Below are 23,126 nucleotides of genomic sequence, written 5' to 3' on the forward strand. Positions count from 1 at the left end.
AATGACAAAATGAATTTTCACAGTATTAATCTTCCACTATGATATTTAGTCTTTCTTTCCTTGGCACCAGCAAGGCTCAGGTTTGGAGGGGCTACAGGCAAAATTCAAGAATAGAGGCTAGACTGAAAAATTGACTTGTTTTCTTGCTTAACACCACAGTGGCTTATCTTGGGCTAACCTTGGTGGTGTCAGTCCTGAATCAGGGACTGGGACCCAGGTTTAGGCCTGCACTCCCACAGGAAGAGGGGGCCTGGGACTAGGGCGGGAGGTGGAGAGGGGTGGGTTGTGCTGTTCTCAGCAGGGGACAGTCTGCAGAGAGACAGCAAGGAGGAGTATCCGTGGTGGAGGCATCTGCTGCTTAATCCAGAACAGCAAGGGTGGGACTCAGTTTCATTAGAAATTCACTGGCTAAACCTTTTCATGCAGAAAACAGAGGAGTATTCACTCCTTCTCTTAAAACCCCTAGAGGACTGATCCTGCATTTGCTGTAGCCATGGACAAACACATGAAATGGGGAAGTGTCAGTAGCAGAGGCATTTCTGACTGCATTTAAAAAGAAAATGATCCCATTGCAATTCTGTCTTGTGAGGAAACTGGAGACTTACCCAAAGCTGAAAATAGGTGCTGGGACAGCATAAGGGATATATATTACTTATACTTGACTTTTTCTTACTCCTCATGGCCACTGGTGGGTGAAGATGACCAGGCTAGAGGGACCCTTGCTCTGACCAGCCATTTCTGCTTGTAGTCGGCTGTGGCCTCAGTCACACTCCAGGAAGACCTAATGGACCACCTCACTGAGGGAAATAGTCTGAGTCACACCTAATTTCCACGGTCTTAACCTGTCCTACTTGGCATGATGGAAGAGCTTCTGGGCGGGGAGCAGAGGACAAAGCCTGCAGTGTCCCAGGAGGTTCAGACTAGGTACCTCTAGAGTTCACTAGCAACTGAACTTTGGTTTTGAGGATCACAGATTTGGAACTAAGCCTTTAAAATCTTCCCGGTCTTGCACACTTCTTGTGAGCGTCACAGTGTTATTTTTTTTTTATATGAGAGGGAACAAAGAAGCAGTGGAAGACCTCAACTCTTGTACTAAAATTCTCCTTCTTCCCTAAAACTGGTCATCAGTAATAGTGAAAAAAAGAAAATAAAAGGAAAAATATATAATTATCCAGCACTTATTTTAGGATAAAGTACAGAGGATGGCTCTTGTAACCACTGGAAAAGACTGCCCATTCAGAGGTATTCTGTCTGAAAACTTTCATACAGAATGTGCCATATGCTCATCTTTTCCTCAGGCTTCTTTACTGAGCTGGTGAAAAATAGCAAAGAGGTGAGATGTCCCTAAGTGCAAACAGCAGCATGTGGGCTGTTACATCAGGCAGGTCTGCAGTGTGGTAAGGAAGCAGTCCTCTGAAAATGGAAACCCTGCTTTTATCCCTCACAGCCACTCAGGGGTTCTCTGAGGTTTACTGCCCAGGCAAGGGAGCACCCTGCCAGCTGCCACTCACCCTGGTACCTGGCTGTCCCTGTGGCACAGGGGACAATAAGGACAATCAGCTACTCACCAGCTCTTTGCTCTGACACACAGGCTCTGCATCTCCCCCACCAGCACCCAGGAGCAAAGTCTGAGGACTCTAGCATGAGGAGTCAAGGCAGCTTCAGAGCTTGTTTTAGCTCACATTTAGTTTATCTTGAGAATTCCATCTATTCAAGCTTGGACTGAAAGAGGGTATTTCTCCTCAACTGCTGGCTTTGACAAACAATCCCAGGACCTGAGCATTGCAGGAGGAGCGGCACACAGCCAGATTCCCGCAGACCACTTTCTGCTGCAGGCTACACCTGTGCAAACACGATGTTTTGAGATTTCTCCCCAGGCACCAGCTGTGCAAGCTGATTATTTTCAGCCAGCACCCTGCTCCCACCTGGGTGACTTCATTAGTCCTTACAAAAATTGCAAAACAGCAACTGTGACCACTATTTGAGTTTCTTGCTCTTTATGATCTATGAGGGGAAGTCAAGAGGGAGCTTTTTTCAGGTCACATCATCAGTCTGTTTGGCTGGCAGCTAGACACATACTTCATTTTATTTGTAAACTGTGGAAATTTCACACAGGCTCACTGATAAAATAAACCTGGAAGCTTGCAGGGCCTCTTTAACAGAGCTTCCTGTGCTAGAGGGAGTGTGGGTTATACAGCATCGGCAAACTGCACAAAAGCCAAATGTCAGAAGGAATTACTCTCTAAACCAAAGAGAAATAGTGGCAGAAACTGAAAAAGTATGTAAGAAGAGGTTGTATGTTAGAGTATTTACTCACCCTGCAGAAAGATATCAAGAGTCCAAATATATGCTTGGGTTTGCAGACCTTCAGATGTAATATTGTCAAGGATACACATATCCAGTGTAGCAATTTCCTTCTCACTACTATTACCAGAATTATATCGAGTGTAAGAGACCACTACAAAAATGGAGTTAATAAACAGCACCTATTTTAAGCCCCTTCAGCCAGCTCTGAAACTTGTTTTGACTCTGAAGAACACTACACACGCTACATTAACAGCTCCTTAGACTCCATTCTGTTGTGTAGAAAGGACCTCAGAGACTAAAACGCCTTGGTAAATCTCACTGAACAGCTATGTTAGCTAATACTGTCAACTACTGATGAATGTGCCAGATGTTCACATCTGGAGAGGAGATATTTTATGCCCCTAAACATTCTGTGGTGCCAGCATAGACCCTACAGGGTATTTAAGGTGCTGTCATGCAGCTCATAAGTAGGAAGCAGGACTTAGAAGGCGCCATCTGAAGCTACAGCTGGAGGCCAAGCTGGATTTCTTTGGGTATTTAAAATGGCACTGTGCACCTATGCTTGATCCCTTTCCATTTCTAGTAAAAGTTTTCTAGTTGTTCCAAACCACTATTTCTTCAGTGAGAATTCAGTAAGATTAAAAACATCTTCTTTATGGTCCCTTCCAGGCCTAGCTATTTTATGATTCTGTGTTTATTAAACTCACCAATGCCTTTGAAACATTTGAATGTACTGTTTTAGCAGAGATGAAAAAGCATAATTTACCAGTATTGCACCTATAGTCAGCTTTGACATGGAGAGGCTGTCAGAGATTTTGACATTAGAAAAGTACTTCCCAGTGCCTTGGGTAGAGCAAAGGTCCATGGATAAGTCCTTACCCTGGGAGACAAGGACCACACTCTGCATCATTCTCCTGATCCCCAGGTGTCATGACTGTGGCTCGAAAAAAACCCTCACAGTCCTTGTGCCGTCTGCATATCTGGTAACCTCCTTTGGAAAACTTCTCTGAAGGGCAGGGGATGCATCCATAGTCCTCATCTTTGGTGCCGTATCCACATGTCTGCAACAACACACAGTCACTGAAAAGCAGTCTGATGCTGCACACCAGCTTCCAGCAAAAGAGAATGTTCACAGCCTGCCCCATTGACTTGGCAGCACAAAGGGAGAGCAGTCTGTCGTTTGGCCTGTTAGTGTCTATCCTAAAAAGAGCATGCAGGGATATAAGGATCCAGCACGCTGTGTGCTGGAGAGGGAGAAGGGGAACTGGACCATCATACTGCTTGTAAGTGGCCCCCCACACTACTTCTATCACAGTCCAGCAAATTAGGGAAGTGAATTTCAGCTGCTGCTTGGATAGAAAGGGAACTAAAACTGGAAGAGTAGAGAAGACTCCTGCAGGAGAAACACAGCTGCAGCAGGGCTATCAGCAGTTTCAGGCTAGGAGACCCCAGAGGGAGCAGCCCAAAAGGCAATGTTTGGGTAAGATTTTGTAACCTCTGAATTCACATGTCCCAGCTGAACATTACATTTAGATGAAATAAAACTAAACCAAACTGGTTTCTACCCAAACATACTTGTTTGGGTCTACCAACTGTGTGAAATGCTTGCAATAGGATGTTTATCCCATTAAAACCAAACAGGATTTCAGTAATTTATTTTTTTTAATAAGCAACAATTATCTGCTGTAAATCAAATGCTAACTTAGGAACTATAATTTAAAATATTGCAGAAACATCCAAGCTCCTCTAGTGCCAAAATATCCTAGTGGGAGAGCAAAATTAACTTGTCAGTGTGAGGGGCCAGCAAGCAGACCAGACTGACCAATTTATCACTCTGTGTTGGACTGTCAGCATCAGATTCTAAATAACTACAGAGATGACAACAGACGGGCAGAGACTGTGTATGGAACTTCTACCTTTCAATTTTTTGCAGTATCCCTTTTAACAGGCTACTCCTGGGATGTGGATTGCTGGTGTGCATGCAAGATGCCTCGCTCCCATGGCACACTTGGAGGTGTGAGTGCTCCTGCTTAGGCATCCACAGCCTTCCCCATTTCCTTTCCTACCCATTACTTCCACATAACAAAGCATTTGGGCTTTTTGCATTTGGTGTTTGATATGTTCCCCTCAGCAGCAGCAGAAGCTGAAATTACCATGTAAGGTTCTTCGCCCGGCTCGCACTTGGGGCAGTCATGGCACATGCCGGTGGTCTGGTTGTAGTACTCGTTCTCACCGCAGTTGGAGTATTCGGCACTGGCAGAGTACACCAGGGAGACCTGTCACCAGAGAGCATTCCAGAGCACTGTCACTTCCACTGCCATTGTCCTCCATGCTTCACCCCCTCCCCTTGCACAGCTGCTGTGGCTCAACAGGCAGCAGGGCCAGCACTGCAGTGTGAAACACCCTTAAAGCTCAGAAGCAGAAGTAGTGACACTATTTAAATGGAAGCAGATGCAGGTTCCAGCAACCTGGTAATTCCAAGAGTTTCTCAGAGACTGACATTCATGCTAGTTGGCACTGTTACTCCTTAAAACACTGAAGGCCATGGTTCCTGACCTGTTAACTGACATGCTCTCCTGCACATGCAAAGTTCACACCCTCATCACTCCCAGCTCTAATGAGCCTTCATAACTGTGACTGGAAGGGACAACTATAACAGCCAGAGATTATGCACTGCCTCAGGCCTCAACCATAATAGGGCTGTGCCTCATGTGACACCCAGGCTAATGTGCTCTTCCAGCACCTTCTGTCTCTGCTCCATCCTGGGTCCTTCTCCTTCCCCCTTTTCTCTAGCAGCTGCAGTTTAAACACCACATTCTCAGGTGTTTTATGGAATGAAAATGATCACTGCATTGAGGTTCAGTGCCTAGTCCCTCTGCCACAATTCACAGGTGGTTATGAATAACCCAAAGAGAGCCCTGTTATGTTTCACACTAGAGAGACACGTACACACAGAAATACCTACCATCAGGAAAGGGAACACGTGAGTCCATTTACATTCACCCAGGTGAGCCATGCTCTCTTGATATTTTACCTGAAAAGATAGAATTGGTGATTGTTTATGAACATGAGTAAATATTTGTGTGTGTTGCCAAAATAAGAACAGAAGGGCTCATAAGCAGAACAAAGGTTACATGGGAGCAATGCCCAGAGGTCTAAACAAAGAGAGGAGGAGATGTGCACGTGCAGTCATGCACACACACAGACACCACACACCCATACCACACATCTCTTTCCTCTCTTTGAGAAGATAATGGCAGGAGGGAATCCAGTCTTGCCATATTTATAAGAATCTGTGAAATATGAGGAACCAAGCCTGAATTCTGGCACCTCTTGGCTTGCTCCCACAAGAAATCCTCCCACAAGGAACCGAGGGGTGTGTCTTGACCACTAAATGAAGGAGGGCTGGGGATCAGCAACCTGGCTTGTGTCCAGACCAATTAGTGCTTGACCACAGCACATCAGGTTTGTCTGAGAAAGATCTGTGTGGAGCAGCCAAGGCAGAGCCAGGGAGTGAACCAATGGCAAGCAGTGTGGACAGTCAGAAAACCAGGGCTGCACCTTCGTTGCTGGCTCCCGTGGATGCACTGAAAAAGCCCAGAACTGCTTTCCCTCCTTTGGGAAGCACCAGCTTGATAAGCAAACTGCAGATTTAAGAAGTTAAACCCAGGGAAGGAACCAAACTTTATATACAAAATGCCATTGAAACAGTTGGAGAAAAAGAAAGGCTGAAATCAATGTTACAAACACATGTGCTAATTTATTTAGTTTCTTAAAATGATTGATTTTGAAGAAGAGCTAATGTTCCATATTCAAGTACTGGATTTTTTTCTAAGGTGAAAAAAGAGACAGGAAAAGGAGGCTTGTTTTTTATTTTTTTTTTTAAGCTTGATGCTAACCTATTTACTTATATTGTTACAGCACATAATATGCCCTGGGGGTTTTAGAACTTCAAATTGCAAAATGTTTGAGATACAGTTGCAACATTTTAGTCCTAGCAGATGTAGACTACTCTTTCAATTTTCCATGTCTCAGATGCTAGGAGACTTTTAGCCTCCCAGAAGAATACAATTACTGCTTTGTGCTACATTCAAGCACACAACTTACATGAGAGCAGCACTCTAGTATTTGAGATAGCTGCTAACATTTCCATTTTTAAACACTAAGTAGATTAAGCAAAGATTATATCACTCCAGCATCAAGCTATGAACTTGCTTTATATGTTCCTTCCAGCAATTGGGCTAGCTGAGACAGGTAGCTGGGTGGGTGGGTGGACAACCTGAATTATGAATATATTCGTTTGTGCAGGAAATTACACTTTGAAACCTAGAAACAAAAAAGAATCAGAGATAAATTGTCCTAAATCTGGAGGCAAGAGATGGAAAATAGTAATTCCATTGTATAAAGTGTCAAACATGAAGTTGGATGAAGGCTTTGTCTGTGGCAGTGCAGTTGCCTGGAAAAATTCCAAGGATATTGTCTTAATGCATATGTATGTTAAACTGTACCCTAACTGGATAAGAGTTTTTTAGACCTTAGATATTAATATTATTAAGGCCTCACTGATGCAGCTAAATTATCACATTACTTATAAATCTGGTCTGAGGCTGCTCAGAACCAAAACTTTCACCAGTAAATCTTGAATCTGTAACTTCACAGTAGTATATCTTACAGCAAAACCACGCTTCAGTTGCTTTCAAGCCACCCAGATGTTTGCTGTTTGAGGCACTTTCATGAAATCATAGCCAGATTTGAAAAATGGAAACGAAGAAGTAGAGCCCACTAATGTTCAATACAATCATTTGGCATTTATTTACATAAAATGTTGAAAGTGTCAAAGTTATACATACATAAATAAAATATTTTTCTCTCTCTTAATATAAATATGCATGTGGGGTACATTTTGTATGTAAACATATTTTTCCCTGCATTCCTTCATTTTATGCAGCAATATGTCAAGCATATGGGAAATACTTCTTTTAACTAGAAAAAGCCATTTCGAAGTGCTAGATTAGAACTCCACAGGAGACTTCCCACAAATTGCAATATCAAAAAAGTTAAATTTTGGTATTCAACCTCCTATTCAAGTACACTGCCATAAATTGGCTGTGTTATTTCTGTTGGTTTTATTTGTTTGGTTGGTTGGGGTTTTTTCCTCCTTTGGTGTTAAAACTCAAAACACTTATTTTATAACACAGGAGTGAACATGGGAGTGCGGGGAGGGAGATGAAGGAGGTTTCTGGCAGTAGGGCCACAGGTAGTTAGTTACTCAGCTGGGGAGAAACCTGAAGGTATCTACAAAGATCTGCCAGGCTGCTCTTGGGCTTGCTGTCAGTTTTCAGGCATGGTAAGTTGCATCTGCACCATGCTCTCTGTCACTCAATAATCCCATCCGCACAAAAAGGGGTCTTCTAGTGCCAAGATCACTTTTGTTTCTAGCTGACACCTATGAAGACACGTTCAACCAGCTGCCTTCTGCCAAGACGCAGGAAAAAGAGTGACCAGACATTATGGCCCCTAACCATTAAAAGAAATTAGTTCTTAATGAATTATTCTCTTCCAGCTGAAGGAAATGACTTTCTCCTGTGGGATGTCATGAAGCAGTGAGCAGGAAGGAGCTGGAGGTACTTTTCGCTGGGACTCCGGTATTGCTCCTAAGGAATTCGGGATCTCCGGCTGCTTGTCTGCCAAGCCCTCCAGAGATCCTGATTTGTGTTTTTGTTTGGGACGTGTGGGTGTCTGCAGAGAGGAGGTGTAAAACACAGACAGTGTCTTTGTGGATCAGGTGTGCAACACACAGCAAGTCTCGTCATGACTAGCGGGGGTTGCTAATTACAGCTATATTTGTCTTTTGGGCATATTCGTTAATAGCTGGGAAGAATATACACGTAAGATGACAGGAAAAGGAAGACTACTTTCCCAGTGGCAACCACAGCAAGAAATGCTAGAGACTCCCTGTCTCAGCTACTTTCCTGTAGATGCAAGACAGAAAGTTGGGGAACAGAAAAAAGAGATGACTGGGACCCTATTACTCAAATTTTTTTCCTCTCAGACCAAAAATCCTTCCATACAGTCCTTGTGGTTTCCTATCAAGAACTGGCAGATACAAAAAAAATAAGTAAATAAGTAATTAAATAAATAAACTACCAGGTAGAAAATGCTTAGTTCATGTTGTCTAAACAAGAAAAAGTATCATTCATTGTAGTTAGCTTTCAAATTTGATAATTTACTTAGAATATTAAGTAGCACTGCCATGATTTATTTACAGCTTCCATGATTATAATCATAGTAAATATATGAAATGTGCAAACAATGAGGTTACCATGCTGGTGGACTAAGCTAAAGCTCACAGCTTTCAATGGATGACCCTACATGTTCTTCTAATTCTCTGGCTTCGGTAAGTAATAGAGTGGAAAAATAATTTCCTATCATAGACTTTTTTTGGTTTTTAAAATACAGTTTAAAAAAGGAGGAAAACAAACACATGGATTGAAGCACAGAAATGTTTCTCATGTAAACATATGGGGGCTTTTTCATATATCTATATTTCCTTAGTTTCATCATTGACATAGATATACTTCAAGGACAGAAAACAACCCTGTGAGAAGGAAAGGCACAACCGCTGTCTCAGACAACTTTGCCAATTCCAATAGGTCTATACATATTTCTTTTCAGGGGTTTCCTAAGCAGCAATTTGGTTATCAGGTCTGTGGCTAGGAGTGTAATCCTTAAGTAGCAGGCAAATTGGTACCGATCATCCACATCCAAGACCCCAGCTAACAAAAGCAGAATGCAAGACAAAGGCATTCATATAAATAAAGGTGGGCACATTTCATGTCCTTCCCAGGGCCACTAGAAAACCCAGAACTTTCCCTGAGTTCCGAGGGTTTATGGGAACAACCTCACAAACCACCTTTTCCACGGATTATCACAGTTTTTTGCATGAGCTCAGTAGACAATCTCTGCATGCTCCTGATGGTGCTAAATCCTTCTTAACTGAGATAAACATATAATCCTCACTGCAGGGCCTCAACAGGCTCCAGAGTTCAGCAGCAGAGCTCACCCTGGCTCCAGACTTCTGAAAAAAGATGCAGCCTAAGTTTTGCTTTCAGGCAGGAAGCCCATCACTGAATGACAATGATGGCACTGTATGCTCAGGGATGGAATAAACTCAACGAATTAAAAGTAAATGGAAACACGGAGATGATGGAAGAAAGCTATTTTGCAGCTTTAATTACAGTTTGCATTGTTGTAAAAAAATATTGTACAGAACATTATTACATTTGCAGGACAATACCAATTATACTGTTTCCCACTGTTTCTTTATCACTTTGACCCCGCAAATACCTTAAGAATTTCTTCAGAGAGATCTAAAAAGTGCTAAAATGATACAACTCTATTCTCCCTTTTCACCTGAAACATCAAAAGGCAGTGAGAACAGCCCAAGTTACACATAAAACTTTAATTGCCCTGTGATCTGGCAACCCTGTCAGAAAAATAATTGATTGATCAGGCACAGAAACAAGATTTTTCCAGTGGGAGCAGTATTGACAAGAGGAGACACAAGATTCTTTAATTTGTTAAGGGGGGGCACTGTGTGCTGAGGACCTGGGGACAATCAAACCTAATGAAAAGCCATCCATCTCCTATAGACTTATTTATTTGGAAACTATGTCTTGAAGTTGATATTTGAACCTGTTTTTTCACCTCATATAAAGACAGTATCAGCTCTCAGGTAGGTGGCCCATCAACTTCATGAAAAGAACTCTGGGGGGAAAAGAGGCTGCGATGCAGGAACAAAGCAAAAGCAGGAAAGAAGGAAAGGCTTTTCTAACACACTTGGCATGACTGACATACAATTCTGCAGAAAGAGGGCATTGACAAGTTCTGAGAGGACCCTGGGGTTTCCCGTAGTGCACACACTGTTGGCTGGTACCAAGCCAGCCGTGCCCCAGCCCGTTTGCTGCTGGCATGGCCCTGACTCAGCCTCTCCCCTGGGCTGACATTGGTTTCACCTGCCAGCAGCAGCCCTCCAAAACCTAACCCTGCTGGGCTGGGACTCTTAAAACACTGGAGGACCACTGTGGTCTCCATTCCTGCTCCAAACTCCTCTCGGGGCACATGGCTCACAGGCAACTCCTCTCTGTGCTGTCCCAAGCCGCTTGGGGAGGTGAGAGGGAAGTGAGCATAGGACAGATTTTTTGGGCAGGAAAATGCAAATTAATTAATCTTGCAACCTGCCACCACAGCACATACACATCAGTGATGTTCATGGTAGACAGACTGGTGTTTTGGTGGGGGAGTGATACTGTAGGGAAAAGGCACTCATGACCTCCTGCAATGGAGGCTACTGCAGCTGGTGCTGCTTTATACAAACAAGAAAATATTAGGGAAAAAATGTGAGCAGGCATTTGCATCTCTCCCAGTCAAAAAGCTGCCCTGATCTTAGGAGATGTTACATAGGCTCTTTTGCTTTCTCACTGGTGTTCTACTATAAAAAAAAAAAACAACAAAACAACAAAACAACAAAACAAATAAATCTGTGACGTCTCCTGATGCATAATTAAGTAAAAAAAAACCCCAGAAACCTTATATCTCTGAGATATAGATATAGATATATATATATATATATATATATATATATATATATATATATATATATATAATGGAGAAAAAAATCTTGAATGCTTTGGGCAGTCGCCAGAAGGATTTTCCACAGTGGTACAGGCTTGCTTTCCACCTCTGCTTGTTTTTCTAAGGTGATTTCCATGAAGACTTTCTGATTATTTTCAGCTCCTCCTAATGTCTGCCAGGAAGTGCTACAAGGGTCATATTATTCCTTCTGGTTTCCTTGCTCAGGTATTTGTTTTCTGAGGGCTTGGGCTTTTCTTTTGAGAAGCACTGGCAACGGTGGTGGTGCTGGGGGCACATTAGGGCTGCACCCCATCCTCCTCAGCAGATCTCCTGCTCCACCGCCCAGGTGAGCTCACCCTGCTGCCAGCTCACAGCTGCCAGAGGGCATCTGAGATTTCCATGGAAATAGTGGGAAGATTAATCTTACATCACCATGAAAAATTGCAAGTGAACATCCTAGATTTCCCAGCCTAATACTTCTAAGATGAGAATTAATGAGCAGCAACACAGTCATTCGCTGTCTGATGGATTGTCCCAGTGCCACATCTGCTCAGTGCTTTCTCCACCACCATTTCCTAAGAAGTTTCCCCATTTACCCAAGGGACAGGAAACTTGTTTTTGGAATTTTGCTTCCAGGGACAAGGTAAAACTGCTGATGTGGAAACAATTTAGATTCAGAAGCTCTCCTGAGACAAGTATTGCTTTCCATTTAGAGCAAAAAATTAAAAGCTTATTAGGAAAATACAAACTGCCAAAGCAATGATGGTGCTTCTCTAAGACCTTTTCCTTTTTGCTTTGTTTTACTCTTCTAGATGACAAGTAACATAGTAAGAACAGTCTGAGACTTGTTTTTTGTTGTTAAGACCAATAAGGATTTGAGCTCACACTTTGCTTCCATTTCTCAGGGTCTGTTCCTGGGAGCTGTTGATTATCTTCAAAGATCACAATATTTGGGAAGCAGATGATTTTTAGCACAGCACAGACACTGTCATTCTTTAAATACAATAATGGTTGATTAATGTATTATTATTGTATTATTATTTAAATACAATAATGGTTGAAATTTAGAAATATTTTACAGGAAGGAGTTGAGGTGAAATCCTGCAGTGACCATTGAAAGAATTTATTGAAATTGTAAATAGAATAAAAGTCCCATGGTGACCATTCAACAAATAATGTCTGTTCTTAGCTCTACAGTGCATTTGCATTTCTTAACTAAAAGCCAAATATTGTTAGAGAGGTCAACACACAGTTCTGGTTGTTCCATGGTTTACATGAAAACATCTGAATTACTGCATCTGACAGGCACAGAGAATAGCAGCTGGGGTGCAGTGGGAGGGAGATGCAGCAGAGCACGGTGGTGCCTTTGGAGGTACTACAGAGCAGGTCCCTGCATGGGCAGGGTGTTATCAGGAGGGTCCTGGCCACAGATTCTCCCTCCTTGTACAAGTGCATAAATGATGGTGCAGCAGTTTCACTCTTTGGCAAAGGTAACGGAGGCGGTATTATGTCGTGGCCATGTATACTTTGGTACTTGATGTTAGAGTCCCAGAAAAGCCTCTCGTTTGTCAATGAGCCTCTGTCTTACAGACAAAGGGATACGTATGCTGCCAACGAACATTAAGTTTTTTATTATTCTACTTTTTACATAACTGTGTTTGAAGGGGACTTATTATTTTTGTAAACTAAGGCTGGCTGCATTTAAATTCAAAGCTACATCCCAAGTTGCCTGGGCCACCATTGTTGGGAAGAGCAGGGAGACAGAGCAGAGGGAGGGGAAGCTCTCCGGGGGGAGCAGGGGCCACACAGCGAGCAGGCGCCGTGCCGGGGTGCCCGAGGAGAGAGGCGGCTGCAGGGCACGGCACAGGGCCCGGAGCACCAGCCAGGGCTTGTGGGCCCCAGGGGCCCCAAGCAGGAGGCTGGGGCATGGTCCATGGGAGCAGCCCCCCATGTGCCCCATCCACACACCCATCGCAAGGGCACGGTTCCCCCTGGGGCTTCAGTAAAGGGACGGGGCACAGAGGCCAAAACACAGCTCCCAGTCCCAGTGCTGGGCAGAGGAACATGCCTAAAATCGCCCGTATCTGTGGCTACTGGCGAGCTACGGCCTGCTGAGGCTGCTATTTATGCCAACCACCACGTGTACAGGCAAGAGAAGGAACAACCACCACCTTGACTAAGAAGAGCTGAAGTTCCAGCCCGTCACACGGACATGCCTACAGGAATCGCGTGTTTTCAGGCATGCGTGTGTACACAAACACAACTATTTATACACACAGGTCTTCAGAGAGGCTGACTGTCCTTCACATCTCTGTTCAGCCAGGATGTCCCAAAACTCTGGGAATGTCCCAGTGCAGTGGAATCTCTATGGTCAACATGCTTGGTAGGGTTGCAATTACGAAGTATGCTGCCTCTGTTCCTAGAGAAGGAAGGAGAAATGGGTTTCTCTGTTGGAATACTCTCTCTTTCGAGTTGATAATCATAAAATCTCTTCATCATTTCTCTGAGGCCCTCATTTCTTTTTTAATGAAGGTGTTTACATTCCTAATTAAGGAGTGCATTAAGCCTAGTGGTACCTTATCTGATAAACCCATTAGTAGGCTATGTCAAGCTGAGCCTTTCAAGGTAGCAAGCTAGCGCTAAACTGGTTATCCTCTGGGCTGAAATATGCAAACCAAGAGCTCACAATTAACTTCAGTTAATTACAAAATACCAGAAATGTAACAATATATTTAAAAATACAACAGAGGTGCTAATGACTTTTTTTTTTTGTCTTCTCCTCCCCTTCTCCTTTTTTCTCCTCTCTGCAGGAGCTTGCAGCCTGTCACTTTGTTCCCAGGTAACACCCCCCCCTGTGCTCCACAGGTGTTAACCACCTTTTTCCTCTCATGTGGAGGGATTTATTAGCATAACAAGATTGATCCAAGAATTCTTGCTTCTGCCTTGCAGTTACCATGGATTTTTCTGGTGCTTTTTGGACCTGATGAACAAACTAGGCTTGAAATGTTTATTTTTTCTAGGTCTGTCACTTGGTCTAATAAAAGACATCACCTATCTCTCCATGCCTATTCTCTCAACACCACCATCACATGACTCAGGAAAACTTTGAGACACCACCTCCTTGCCACACAAGGTGTCAGCTTGTGGAAGTAACCATTTGACATCCTTCCCATGAAGCAGCAGCCTTGTGACTGCACCCTGCCTGTTTGAGAACAGATACTGCTTTCCACCATGGCACGCTCAGCCACTTGTCATCGCAACTTGCAGCCCAAGCTCACTTAAATAAGACTGCTTTTGACAGACCAGACAGGAGTCTTCAATTCAGTGATTGCTCTTTTGATGTGACCTGTAGGACCTGTCTCATGTTCTTTATGCATATGAGTGCCAAATGTTTTATCAAAGTCCAAGGATTCCATAGTATCCTCTTTATTAGGAATTAAAGCTTCCTGTCGAGGGGAACTCGGGACCCAAGTACTACCTACCAAGGACATATTGCACATTTATATTGTGCAATGTCTCTACTGTGATTTTACAGGAGAGGGAATAGGCTACAAGCACCCATCTTGAAAGAAGGGGCCAATGGTGTCCAGGGGCTGCCCGCTGCAGGTACGTGGGGGGCTGCCCTAGGGCAGGTGTGGGTCTGCCTTCCATGGGTCCCACTGGTGCCTCGGCCTTGATACCTGTGGCCTGGGAGCTGAGGTAACTGGAAACCGTTGCACATGATGTAGGCCACCTCGCAATATATGACGGCCAAGCTTTGCCACCTGCTGACCTGACAGCAAGCACTCCAGAAAGCACAGACAAAGTGGGGAGTTCAGGCTGGCAAACTAATGCCCTGGAAGGTAAGCCTATGTGGTGTTCAGAAAATGTATCTGCAGAAAGGAAGCCATATTCCTGCTGCTAGTGCTGTGCACTACCAGGTGTCTGTGACTCCCTTCCCCAGGCACCTGGGGAGAGCTGCTGACTGCCTCTGGCTCGGGTACTGCTAAACCCAGCCTACATGTTCTCTTCAAATATACTGAATTACAAATCAGCTTTATATTTCTTCTTGTCTCCACTCCATTAATTGGTCATTTAGCTGATTCAGGTGCCTTTTATGGTGCTACAACCCAACTAAGCTGCTGAGAAGATTTCTTTATCACTCATAAGCACATCTACTGCCTCATCCCATTCCAGTGACACGGGCACAAGAAAACATGGAGATGCACTTTCATCCTGTCCTGACACAGAGGTGATGTGATGAAAATATGGCAGAGCACTGTGGAAAAAATGGAGAGGATGAAACCAGAGAATAACTGACACAACAGTGAGTGTCACAGATTTATGGTCTTGATTTTTATCATCTATATGTTTAGCTGTATGTTTAAAAACATATAGTCATGTAAATCTGCTTTTTGATAAGAGTCTTTGGAAATGCCATAAGTCTGACTGTAACTGTGAACCTAACCTCAGGTTTTACAATATTCTGTGTTGCTGTAGGAAAAACCAATGATGATAGGAAAGGGACTTCTGTAAAGCAACAACAGTCCTAAGATGTATAGAAAACAAGGAGCCATTGGGAGTATTTAAAGTTATCTCCAGAAACATCCAGTGTGATCAAATATATATAACTTTTTCTGTTTACCTACCAGAAAGCAATACATTTTCCTACCAGACGATGAGGGATGTTGTAGTGAATAAATACATGTCCTGACAGCTGCTTTAATAGTTATGTGTAATACCTCATTGGCCTTAAGACATTTTAGACTTGGCTATTCTCTAAAAATGAGAACTTCCGATAGCTCCTCTTAGAATCTTGGGAATGTGAAGCATCACCCACAAACAGCTGAAGACCTTCTGTTCGCTCTAACTGCAGTGCTTGCTGAGAAAGGAGATGTACAGGGAGAGCACTAATTGTACTGCCAATTTAAAACCGTATGCGAATCATCCTCCCCATAAAACACATTTGAATAAATTTAATACTGCCCCACCAATGGTTAATTTAACGTTTTGATTTACCATATGTCCTGTGAGTGCTCTCTTTACCCACTTCACAAGTGAAGGTCGGCAAAGCTCAATCTCCTGAATAGGATTCCGACTCCACTGGGGGGCAGTGCATTAGCACATATATTAATAATGCACTTACCTGCTTCTGAGAAAGCAAGTTTTCCAGAGAAATGTTTAGCGACCATGAGACATTCTGCTTAGTGGAACAAATATGCACTAGTATCTCTCCTATATGTGCTGTTAGGTTACTGACTTGCTAGGTAGACAACCAATGCTAACCTGAGGATGAAACCAAGCCTGAGTACAGAGATAGTTTAAACTATTTATTGGCACCAGGATCAACAGGTTCTAAATTAGCTACAAAGCTGCAGGGAATCCTGAAATGTGAAATCAGTTTGGTGTGGGATTTTTTATTTTTTTTTTTTTTTAGTTCTTAGCCCCTCAGGAGATTTGAGATGGTTTGATGTTCATCTGAAGACTTGTCAAAATTCCATAGAAACCTAATAGCCTGCCAACCTGGGTGGTTGCTGCTTGGAGGCATTTTGACATGGCAAAGGTCCTGTCTGCATGCTGCAAACCTGTATCCATCAAAGGCTGCCTGGAACAGCATGAAAACAGGAGCTGCGTGGTGTCAGAACGCCATGTGCAGGATTGCAGGAGTAATGTGTGCACATCCCAGCTCTCCCAGGGCTGCCAAACTGTGGGAGGAATCCATCTGGCCCCTTAATTATTCTGAGCTCTGCCTAGCAGTTAAGCCCCACAGGGTGCTGCCACACCTCTATGGCAGGGTTTGGGTGGGACGGTGCTCTGTGCTCTCTGGTTAAAAGAGAAATGAAGACTCTAAGGCAGCTGGGGAGGAGGGATGAAGCTGGGCAGAAGCAGAAACCAGGGCAAAAGTCTGGGCATGAAGTGCTATTGTCCAGACCAGGAGCCTGCACTGGAGAGAGGGCACCAAGCGTGGAAACAGGAGTGGGAAATGTGACATAAGCACAGGCTGCAGTGGCCCTTTGGGGGGGTCCTGCCTGCTGGCTGCTCCCTAACCGGTTGCCTGGTGGAGTCTGGGTTACATGACTCTGGAAAATGGAATGGGGCCTCCAGGTCTGGAGGCAATCAGGGTGCATAGGGCCTCCAGGCTTGGAAGCAAGCACAGCATGATGGAATGGACTGGGTTGTTGAGGCTTCATGAAGCAGAACTGGAGCCATCCTGTGCTGAGCAGTGGGAGGGGAAGAGGATGAGTCTTAAACAAGCCCTGTGATGAGGCTCAAGCTCTTACTTGCAGGCATGGAAAAAGACAGCTTGACAGAAAGCTGGGATGTCTGCCCCATGGCAGCACAGAGAGACTTGCTCACATTTCTCCAGCAGAGCTCTGCTGAGCTATGCCAAGTGCCTAGGGATGGTGACGTGAATTAGGGTGAAGAATTAGTCAGTAGGACAAAACTCAGTTACACACCATCCTGAAGGAATACATGTTGGTATTCTGGGGATACATATACACAGAGCAGCAACCACAGGTGAAACACAGGAATTACATTGCAAGAGAGAAGGCACTTGGGCAGGCCCTGCCTTTCCGAGTGAAGCCCTCACCCTGAGCAGTGCTCGTGGAGGAACTGGTTAGCTCAGAGGAGCCTGAGCTGGCAGACAGACTGGGACTGCTCAGGACAAGTCCCTGGGAGAGCTATGTGCTTTCTGTAACTCAGTGACCCTCTCACTGGAGCCTTAATGTGCCCTTACTGGGGTCCTCGTAATAGTTTTGCAGTTGCACAGCTGAGGAGAGATGGGTGCTGTTGGCGTCCAGGGCATTCCTCTGGATGCCCTAGGAGGCCACAGACCTGAGCAAGAGGGTTTGAGATCTGTACAGGGGGGGTTGGAATCTGTACAGGGGGGTTTGGAATCTGTACAGGGGGGTTTGGAATCTGTACAGGGGGGTTTTGGAGCTGTACAGGGGGGTTGGGGACCCTGGCACGGAGCTCAGGAGGACACTGCCTTTGACTTCAGTCCATGGGAGCGGCTTCCAACATTGAGGGAAGAATTACAAACCACAAAGATGTGAAAAAAGTAGTTTAGTTTGGTATAGGATGAGAAACGATGTAGTTTTGAGTTTTTAGAATATAGGTACATGGGGGACAAGATGGAGGATTTAGGGTGTTGCCCTTAGTTCTTCCTTCTTCTCCCCTGGCCTCCATCTTTTGGTGACGGTGGCACAGTGTAGTTTAAGGAGACTGGATTAAAGTTGACCATTTTAGTATACGTGATAGGTATTGGAATATTAAGTGTAAACAGGTGATACGTAACTTTCTGTATAAAGGGACTGCGACGTCCCACTGTGGGGGGAGTTGCCTCATGTCCTAGTTGCTGTTCAGATCTCGGCTGGGCACAGAAAACATTTTAAGAAATGAAACAATAAACAACACGAAATATCAAGCGAACAAGACCTTGAGGACTCCACTTCTTTCTTGCAACCTGGCTTGGGGCTTTCAGAGGGAAAAAAGTCTGTTTACCATCTTTAAGCTCAGGTGAGGAGACCAAACCCGACAGGTGCTTCCCTGTGTCTTGTTTCAGACTGTAGAGAAATGTAACATATCCACCACTCACTACAAAAAGCACATTGAGATGCTGAAGTGTATCCAAAGAAGGGCAATGAAGCTGGTAAATGGGCAATGAGCACAAGTCTGAAGTGGAGCAGCTGAGGGAGCTGAGGGTGTTTTGGCAGGAGATGAGGAGGCTCAGAAGTGAACTTTTCACTCTACAACCACCTGAAAGGAGGCTGTAGTCATTTGGAGGTCTGTCTCTTCTCCCAAGTGATAAGCAATAGAAGAAGAAATGGTCTCAGGTGGCACCCAGGGAAATTTAGATTATATATTATGAAAAATTTATTCACAGAAAGGGTGGTCAAGCATTTGAACAGGCTGTCCAGGGAAGTCATCATCCCTTGAAGTGTTAAAAAACCATGCGGATTTGGCAGTTGGGGACATGGTTTAGTGATGGACTTGGCAGTGCTGGGTTGATGGTTGGGCTCAATGTTATTAGAGGTATTTTCCAACCTTAAAGATACCTGCACCAGGACTATACCTGTGTCAAATGACTTGCACTAATCCCAGTCACTGTTCTTGTTCCCCTTTGGGTTTTTTTGAACAGGTTTCAGAGCAGAGTGGGGCAGAAGTGTTAGAGCTATGGAGAATCCCTCTAGGCTAGGAAGAGGCAGAACTTGCTGGAAAATTTGTGCTTACTCATCAGTCCCTGGATTTTGGAGCTTGTGGAGGAGGAGGTTCTCACTGGGCTTTGTGAGTTTTGTTTTGCTTTGCTTTGTTTTGCTTTGCTTTGTTTTTTGGGTTTCTTTTTTTCAGGGCTGGACATGCCATGAAGGGCTTTGTCTGAGAGCCTTGCAGCCAAGAATGCAGATTTACCTCACCACAGGCTGGTGGATCACATTTGGACTTCACAAGGAAGAGAGGAGGGGCTGAGCAGACACTTGGAGAAGTGGCCTGACTAGGTCCCACACAGCTGCTAAATTGTAGTATGGCTATGGCAGGATGAGGGGTGAAGTTGGGTGTGCTGGGCTCTGGGTGGGAGAGATGGGCTGTTGGGAAGCAGAGCAGTAGGTCCTTGGCCGAGGAGAAATGTTACATGTCTGGCTGGAGGGATGTCACTCCACTCAGCTTGTGCACAGCACAACAGTGCAAGCCAGAAAGCAGAGCTGGCTAAAACTAGCTAAGATAATTCTAAGAAGATTAAAAATAATTTTGGCAATTAATGGATAATTCATATTTATCAGGATTATAAGAAAGAAGAAGAATAGCTTACAGCTGCAGATTTAAGTGCTTTTCTTACTGTCCTGGCACTTAAGAATTCACTGTAATTGCAGCAATGAGAGGCTGAAGGGTCTCCTTGGATTAGAGTTGCCTGCAATTCAGATGATATTGCAAACACTTCTGCAGTTCTCGTGGATCTTTATTGGAAAGCTTGGACCACAGATGCTTACTGATGTGGATATTGCATCTCCATCTTATGGCCTTCATGCAGTTTATTACTAAACATGGAAGAAATTAATTCTCCCTATATTTCATTTCTATCACATCTGACAGCTTTGTAGTTTGTGTCTATGTGCAATATTTGTGGCCAAGTATTTTAACATAAAAATTCCTTTTGCAAGGCCAGAATGGATATTTTTCTTATACTTCATCTCCCACTTTTTTCAGCAATTTTGACAATGAAGTAATATTAATAGAATAAAGTTTACACTTAAACAAACCTCAGAACTATATTAAATTAACCTAATTAAAGCAAGATTCTTGCATCTTCTCGGCTGTACTTTCTTTAAAGTCTATGTATCTCCAAGACACACCCAAAAAGACCAGATTATAAAGCAATCAGATTCTACAGAGAATTATACAGACCTCTGGTAGTTCACTGTATCACTGCATTAAAGTGCGTCCTATCAGAAAAAGAAAAAAAGGTACTTCTGTGATAAGTGCTTATTTTATATTTAACAGTTATCAAATAATTCAGTTGTCAAATGAACACCAGGATGAGATGGGACCACAAGAAGTTATCTTCTGATTCATACTCAGAGAAGTTACCCTTCTGATTCATACTAAGAGAATCATTCTCTCCCACACCAACAAACTTTTATATAACTGCATCTTGGGAACCTCCAGTGACAGAGATTACACAGTTTTCCCTCATCTCTTTATTCCACTGCTTTGCCATTCCTGCTGTTAGGCAGCTTCTCTGCATGCTTCATCTGTATATATCTCCCTTCATTCACTTGGAGCTGCTGCTGTTTTTCTTACCCACCACAGACACGAAGGATTATTTCCTTCTGCTCTGCAATAGTCTCCTAGGTATTTGTGACCTGAGCTTGGTCATACTTTATGTAAAACAGTTCTGATTCATGCAGTCTCACACCATTACCCACCATTTCTAGAGCACTGTCTGCTTGTGCTTCTACCTGGATTTTCTCCACTGTGACCTCATCTTTCTTGAAATGAATATCTAAAGCTGAACAGAGTAATTTTATGAAAGCCTTGGCCACTCTGGATAGAGCATTGCATTAAAGAGTTTATAATTTCTTTTTCACACATCTCCAAATGAGGTTGTGAGAGACTAAAGGTCCTGAAGTCAGCTAGGGATCTGCTGGAGACTAAAATCTCATCTATTAAGCTGCTACATGTTTGAAGCTGGTAAGTTTTTTAACTTGCTCTCCTCCTTTCTTCCCCACAAGCTATTTGGCATTACTACCAAGATGAGAAAAAATATCTTGCATTTGTAAGACATATATCAGTTTTGCAGTGTTTCTATTTATACCCCAGCAAATGCATTCCAGTTGTGCCTAACAACTGTCCTGGGTTTTTTATTCTGCTGGAGTAAACTCTACTGAATTTTCTGTTCTGCCATAGCAACACATTCCCATTCTTCATGCTCCTTGCTTTGCCAGGCTGGTAAAGGAGATGTTGAGACTGCTATGGTAAGAGTGTTTTCATCTGGAGAACAAAAGCAATCTGCACCCTCAGAAAGCTGTCATCGTCTCTCCTGCAGACTGCTGAGCCATGCCAGCTCACATCTTTCCACTGTGATGCTGGATGAAAGCAGTGACTCCAGCAACACGAGCTGCTATTTTGAGTTGGATGCTCAAGTTGCTGAAAAAGATTTTTCTGGCAGAATATCTTTGCAATATTTCCCCTACAAAAATCTGCTTTCATCCTCAAATTCTAGTGTCTCTTTTTTGAGGACTGAATGTTTTACAGGCAATACACTTGTGTGGTCAGGAGATAATACAATTGTGAGGACTGGCAAGAACAGTTGTGCTTTAAACAGAGCTGGAAAATTGCTCCCCTTCGTCCATTAACTTCTCCAAGTATCTCCTGTGTCACTTGTCGGCCAATTCTGAACTCGAGCTACTGGAGGATGCCGTAATAGATAACATCTACTTTAATAAAACAACACAAAAGAATCGATGTCTGCAAATACTCTTTGCAGATATTTAACTGCTCTTTAAGCAACTATGTTAAAATTTGTTCAACTCCTTAAGTAACCTGAGAGAAATGGGGTCAGTAATTGCATTTAACTGCCATCCTGAGCATAAAGCAAAGCAGAGTGATATGCAATGAGTAGAGCCTAGGAAATGTTATAGTGAAGCTTATATCTTGTCTTTTTGGAGTACATCAGCAATGGCTTAGTGCAGGCTGCATTTTTTTTTTTTTTAATGTGGAAGAGTGAAGGATGGCTTTCACATGGAGACACTGAACTTCGGAAGCTTTCTTTAGTATAAAGCAGTGACTACTTCTCCAGAGCCAGCACCTCTGTACTTCGAAGATCAACAACTTAGAAGAAACATGGGAAGCTTTGATTGCCTACAAACCCTAAGATTTTCCCATCATTATCACTACAGGGCCCCTACTAAACCAAAGTTAGGGCAATTGGAGAGGGAAATTTCCATGCAACTGGATGAAGTTTTAAAGGACTGAATCTTACAGGTTGAAGTAAAATCAAGCCCCAAGGACAAAAGAAACAGATGATGAAAATATATGTTTTTACCTTTCTGCTTTTTTTTCCTTCAGTCTCCTAAAAAAACAGTGCATTGAAAATATACTGGAGTGCCATCCAGGTATACTATTGCTTGCCTGATTTTGCACCCAGATAAAGTACTTGCTGGAGTCAAGTATCTGCTTTGAAAGAGTCAAACAGGTCAAAAGTCTACTTACACTATCACATGAGCAAGCCAGTGCAAACTGAATGTTTTAACGTGTCTTACCTGCCAGCTATTCTCAATTTTAGCTGTTGGGATGGGACCATATTGTTTTGAGTTTATGTTGAATAAAAAGCTTGTATGTACATCAAAGCCAGCTGGAGGAATGGAGAAAGCCTTCTTTATGTCTGAACCAGCTCACTCAACTAGGTCATACTGGTAACATCTCCTTCAGTACTTTCTGGAGCACCTTGAGGTGCCGCCTAGAGTCAGTTTGTGTAGTAACCTCTCCTCCTGAACAGGATAGGTTTTGAGAGCTGCATCCAAAATCAAATTGATATATTTTAATTAGTTACATTTTATGTTAAAAACATGTATGTGTTGTTTCTGCAGGGCAAGTTGGAAAAAAACCTTATGCACAGCAAAGTGATGCCTGCACATCTGATCTGTGATCTATGATGGGACAGGCATTTACAGCAGTGGGGAGGGGAGAAGGGTGGCACAGATAGGGCA

General features: G+C 43.5%; 1 protein-coding gene across 6 annotated transcripts in view; it reads right to left on the reverse strand.

The window, feature by feature from the left end:
• Nucleotides 1–23,126, reverse strand: part of EDAR (ectodysplasin A receptor) — a 65,344-nt gene that overhangs the window by 22,096 nt on the left and 20,122 nt on the right. For 2 of the 6 annotated variants that reach the window (XM_066176694.1, XM_066176693.1), the window contains exons 2-4: nucleotides 5,273–5,341; nucleotides 4,461–4,583; nucleotides 3,187–3,368 (exon numbers count right to left, since the gene is read on the reverse strand). In XM_066176694.1, coding sequence (XP_066032791.1) covers nucleotides 3,187–3,368; nucleotides 4,461–4,583; nucleotides 5,273–5,341 — 374 coding nt within the window. The other 4 variants (XM_066176695.1, XM_066176696.1, XM_066176697.1 and 1 more) reach the window with 4 other exon arrangements.

This window comes from Chamaea fasciata, unplaced genomic scaffold (assembly GCF_029207755.1).
Source record: "Chamaea fasciata isolate MVZ Bird 193981 ecotype frontalis unplaced genomic scaffold, bChaFas1.0.hap1 SCAF_2, whole genome shotgun sequence".
NCBI classification, from domain to species: domain Eukaryota; kingdom Metazoa; phylum Chordata; class Aves; order Passeriformes; family Sylviidae; genus Chamaea; species Chamaea fasciata.